At 31.8% G+C, this 6,142-nt stretch overlaps 1 protein-coding gene across 1 annotated transcript; it reads right to left on the reverse strand.

The window, feature by feature from the left end:
* Positions 1–3,673: 3,673 nt before the first annotated feature.
* Positions 3,674–4,480, reverse strand: LOC124363374. Its single transcript, XM_046818624.1, has one exon. It carries the CDS (start codon positions 4,478–4,480, stop codon positions 3,674–3,676), a length of 807 nt encoding a protein of 268 aa, XP_046674580.1.
* Positions 4,481–6,142: the final 1,662 nt, after the last annotated feature.

Consider the following 6,142-nt stretch of genomic DNA (forward strand, 5'->3'; position numbering starts at 1 on the left):
GGTCATATTGTGAAAGGTACCTGCATTCCAAATTTCAAGTTTCCAGCACTTCTAGAACTATGTTAGAATTTGTATCTATATGTCAGTCAGTCAGTTACACATGCGGCTGTATAAGTATTTAGATAACAACGTAACTATAATAAAATTATAAACAAAAATAACAACAATAATAAATAATCATAAATATTAACAAAGTCAAGATAAGCCATAACAAAAAGAACGTGTGTGTGTGTGTGTGTGTGTGTGTGTGTGTGTGTGTGTGTGTGTGTGTGTGTGTGTGTGCGCGCGCGCGCGTGCGTTTTTAATCACGTATAAACATCTTAATAAAAATATTGGTAGTGTAGTAATTTGTTAAATGTGTGTATGTAAGGTATTAGATTGTCTAGCTCAGTTTATATCCCTCTGACAAAGTCTTCTGTATTGATTAATATTATGTAAAAATACATCAACCTCCCCAGGCAAAGAATTATGCAATCTCATCATTGTATTCAAAGGTGATGAAAAAATGTGCCATTGTGCGAGAAAAATTAATGTGAAACAAATTTTGGGATCTATTATAAAATGATGGAGTGTAAAAATTATTTTTTGACAAGCAAAATGAATCCATTACTTCACCTCTCAGCAATTAAAAAAGAAAAAGTAAATTTGCTAATTTTCTACGTTTTTGAAGACTTTCCATTTCAAAAATGCTTAAAAGTTGATTGTATGAAATATCGAAGGTAAAGTGACCAGTTTCTTTAAAATATAAATATCGTAAATCCTTTTTTGTACCTTTTCAATTAAATTAATGCGATTAGCAAAATAGGGATTCCATATTATATTGGCAAATTCTAAATTTGATCGGACAAGTGATATATACAATGTGTTTAAGGTTGAAATTGAATGAAAATTTGAAGACTTTCTAATAATAAATCCCAAGTTTTTGTAGGCCTTATTTACAATAGATGAGATATGAGGATTGAAAGTTAAAGTAGGATCCAAAATTATGCCTAAATCCTTAAATTCAAATACCCTTTCAAGATTACTACCATTTATGGCATAGTTATTCGAAATTGATATATTTTTCCTTGTGAATGACATTACTTTGCACTTACTAATATTAAAAAAGATCTTATATTTACTAGTCCAATCTAAAATTGCATCCAAATCCCCCTGTAATGCGTTGGAATCCTGAGGGCTATTGACTACTTTATAAAGTTTAAGGTCATCTGCGTACAGTAAAATTTTTGAATGTTTTGTGCAGTTAACAATATCATTGATAAACAAATTAAAAAGTACTGGGCCCAAGTTTGACCCCTGAGGAACCCCTGAAGTTACTAAATATTGACTAGAATTGTGCCCCATATAAGAAACATATTGTAACCTATTAGAAAAGTAAGAAGAAAAAAAAATTTACCAACTTAGACGAGAAACCTAAATTATGCATTTTACTTAAAATTAAACTGTGATCTACTCTATCAAACGCCTTAGTTAAATCTGTAAATATTACATCTACCTGAGAGTTATTATCCATTTGAAATAAGACATATTCCGTAAAATTCAACAAATTTGTAACAATTGATTTCTTAGCTTGAAACCCATGCTGCCTATCAGACATCAATGGTGTCATAAAACTTACAATTTTTTTACAAATAATAATCTCAAATATTTTTGCAGGAGTTGATAAAATTGAAACTGGGCGATAACTCTGTACAAGCTTGGAATTTCCACTTTTAAAAATAGGTGTTACTCGAGTTAATTTAAACAAATCAGGAACACAACATATAATTAAACAAATGTTAAAAATTACACAAAGTGGTTTCACAAATATTTCACTACAACCCTTATAAATATATGATGGGATTTTATCTGGGCCAGCAGATCGTTTACAACTAAGGTATTTAATAGCATCACTTACATCACCCTCAAATATCTTATCAATAACTAAGGCTAGGGAGGATAGACAAGTTCCAGGGTCAGTGAACTTTCCAGTTAAAGAGGATGGAGTGAAAGTAGATTTAAAGTATGTAGCAAATGCTTCCGCTATGTTACTATCCCCTTTAATAATCTGACATCCATCTGACATATGATTATTAGCATTCTTATGATTCCTTGAATTCTTTATAAAATCCCAGAATTTTCTCACATCTTTATTGATGCTACTTTCAACACTATTTAAATAAATATAATAATCCAATTTTATTCTACATTTAATATCTTTCCTTAATCTTTTGAACTCTCTTAAATCTATCTCATTAAAGTTTCGTGTTAACTTCCTTCTAATTCTTGTTTTTAATTTAATAATATTTATTAGTTCGTTACTATACCATACTGGATATCCACGTTTCACTTTGTTCCTCTTTGGACAACAGTTATCAAAAACTTGATAAATTGCTTTGTAAAATAATTCCACAGCCAAATTAGGATCATTAATATTATACAAAAAGGACCAATCAATGCTCCTCAGACCATGATACAACTCTACAAAATTTGTTTTTTTTTTTTAATTATAACTACTAATGCTGTTGTTATTACTATTTCATGACTTATTCCAACCATAATGCACCATTCTAGCTTCCAAATATAAAGCAGGGTGGTAATTGTCCTCATTAACAATGGGGCTGTCACAATGATAGGCCAAACCCAGTTCCAGTCAATTTGAAATAACAAGATCCAATGTTCTGCCCTGGTGATTAGGTATAAAATTATGCATAGACAAATTTCCCAAATTCATAAAATTACTTAACTCATTAAAAATGCTGTCACCTTTTTCTAAATCTTCATGAGGAAGTATTCTTAAGTTAAAATCCCCAAGAATGCAAATTATACATTTATGGGTACTACATAACCTTTCTACAAATTCAAAAAACCTAATGTAAGCATCTAAATTAGAATTACACCTAAAGTATACTACTCCAATCAATAAAGTAAACCCCTTCCCATCCCTAACTTTAACCCATATCATCTCTTCTGACCTATCAACTAACACATGCTCAGACTGTAAACAATTATTCCTAACAGCTAATAAAACTCCTCCCCCCTTGCCCATTCCACTCACTAGCCTATCCCTATCTCTACGAAAAATACTAAACTCATTATTAAATATTTCTCCATTATTTATTTCAGGAAGTAACCAGGTTTCTGTCAATGCAATTATGTGATAATCACAAGCCAAAACATTAGTTCTAAAAGTAGTAGTTTTTAACCTAAGCCCTCTTACATTCTGGTAGTATATATTAAGTACTTTATTACACTTATTCATATTAGACATAGAGCACATTTGGAGAAAATGAATAGAAAATATAATTTAACAGAATAAGGCTCACTCAGTAATAACCACATAATACTACCACATAACAGGGATACTAGGCCTATATCAACCAGGCAACTAACTTCAGTATAAATATTGTACATTAATATAATACTGCTCATGATAGGCAAACATAAATAATAATAATAAACATTACAACTTGCATTGTTCAAGCTTCTAAATATGTGTTCCAAGCTTAAGCTTAAAGTGTCTAACCTAATAGCTTTGTAAACAAACCTAGTATAAATATAACTAGCACCATGCAGTGAATAATACAAATAAGGAGGCCTACCTTTTTGGTAATAACATATTTCACTCTCGATATAAAAATACACAATAAACACCAAACCAAAATGACATGACACTAACACTAGGGTCCTCCACTCAAAGCCCATCTAGGCTGGCTTCAGTAAGAATTTTCACAGCTTTATCGTTAGTAGCTTTTCTCACGTAGATGGAACAATTAAGGGTCCATACGTATTGGTAGCCTTTCTTCCTAGCAGCTTCTCTAGTTTTCTGCAGTAGCTTCCTATTTGGTGATGTGAGCGATTCATTAACATAGATACTAGATTCACTGGCATAACCCAAGTCAGCCGCACTTAAGTGCTTCTTAGCCTTTCTCTTCTGTAAAAATTCATCTTTGTCCAGTCGGCTGATAAACTTAATTATAATAGGCCTTTCACCATCTTCGCCTACTGTACCCATCCGATGAGCAGCATCCACAAGATTTGTGGACCAGTCCTTGAAGTTTATTGCCATCGCCAATCGTTTAATCATGTTTAATACCACTTCGTTTTTTACTTCTGGTATACCGTACACTACTAAATTGTTCCGGTGTGAGTATTGTTCAAGATCATTTAACTTCCGTTCTAAATCACGAACCTTAGACTTTAATTTAATGTTCTCGTTTTTAACACCATCAACCTCACTAACACACATATCAACTCTCGCGTCTTGCTTCTTAATAGACTCCGATAGATCCTTAATGTTATTATGACAGAGCTCGACTGACGAGGCCAAATCAACTTGTTCCTGCTGAATAACCTTGATAACAGTACTGTTTGCCTCAATAGCACTAGTTATCGTATTGAGTTTCTTATCAAGTGATTGTAAAGTTGGCTCGTTATCTTCACTGGACTTGGACATATTTCTAGTTTTCACGTTTGATGTCTTCTCAGTGTTATCAGGCATGATAGCGCAATATGGAGAAATGGCGGTTCACAGCGTACAACTTAAAATCAATTATTTCTGGGCATAAATAGTGCTGGTCCTCAATAAACTTTTATTAACTAAAAATGTTATATTTACCACAGCACAATAATAAACACTTCAACAAAATATTGTAAGAAATACCCGTGAAAAATACTAATACTGTAAGGAGCCAATACACCCAATTACACCATGGTAGCCATCTTGATGACGTATATATCAAGTATTCGTAGGATATCTGCAATATAATTTCATCTTTTTACTTTAAAGTAGCATCATACTTCATTTCTACATAAGCAAGACTGAGTTCGATGATGGTCAATGGTCTCTCATGGGAGTAATTAGAGCCTATGGCTAGCATAATTGGTCTTCTGTCTGTCTGAATGACTGCAAAGATTATGTTTCTATCTGATTTCCTAAGTCAGGCTACGGAAGTAAATAAACAATATATTTACATTCAACTTCATCGAAACCGAATTACGTTACACCTAGTCTGGAATAATCGCAATTATTTTTGTACATACATAAATTTACTAAAGGTGATATACATATCAAAGTACTTATACATAATTAAACTAATCACTAATATGTTCTATGAAACTGTCAGTGTAGTGGTGATACGAAAGTTGTAATAGATGATATTTCTCTACAGTTCACGTCAATGAGTAATCTATAACTGGCAATAGGTGTAATAAATTACCAAGAATCAAATATCGACATACAGGTACCTATTTAGTTAAATATCATGATGAAAGATCTGGAAACAGTACTGACATTTTTAATTACTTACGTTTCATTCCATAGCATCAGACGAAGATCCTTAAAAGAACCACACACGTCAGGAGACAATCATTTCTCTGGAGTAATCGGTTGTGTGGGTATGGGGGCGTTCTTTCGTTTTTTATATGTTACTACTTTAGAAGTTCTTCTTTCTTCTTCCTATTTAGGCCTTAAAAGGTTTAAATTCATGATTTAAGTCACCTCATTTTATATAATATATTCGTTATTTTACATGAACTTTCATGCTCTCAAAACTCAAATATCATCAGTAATGCAAAGAAATTAACTTACTATTCAACTCTTAATTTACTTATAAACTCAAAATTTTGATAGATATATTATTTTTAACTATCGCTATGGTATCAGAGGTGTAGCTTTAAACTTTTGTCCTCGTACTTAACAAACGGAATTCAGTTTGAAAAATATCCACAGTAAGTAGTTCTGAATACAGCTTAAAAAGTTTTGTTCCCCATTTTGTAAACACCCGATATGTAAATTTTGTTTACTCGCCATAATATGGGAGTACTCGCATGTAAAATATCACATTAAGCAAAATTTCATTTTTTTTAATTTTGTAAATCCTTTTCATAACAATTTTTTGTTTCTCTGATACTGAAAAAAATTGTTTCCTTTTTCTCAAGCAATTACTTTTACGTTTGATAAAGACATCCCTCTCGTCAAAAAGCCTCACAAAATTAAAAAAAAAAACTAATTTTGGTTGTAAGCTCTATCTCATACAACATTAATTTGTTCATTTCTCTTGCAGTTCGTAAAATCTGTTCTTAAAACCTCTCAAATGTCTGGATATTGAAGGGCTCTGTAAATACAAAAACACAGTACGTTCAAGTTCACTTTAGATCAATT

This window comes from Homalodisca vitripennis, chromosome 5, assembly GCF_021130785.1.
Source record: "Homalodisca vitripennis isolate AUS2020 chromosome 5, UT_GWSS_2.1, whole genome shotgun sequence".
Taxonomy (NCBI): Eukaryota; Metazoa; Arthropoda; class Insecta; order Hemiptera; family Cicadellidae; genus Homalodisca; species Homalodisca vitripennis.

Excerpts from the sequence above, each read along its gene's own strand:
- LOC124363374 (XM_046818624.1), bottom strand. The coding sequence starts at position 4,480 with ATGCCTGATAACACTGAGAAGACATCAAACGTGAAAACTAGAAATATG.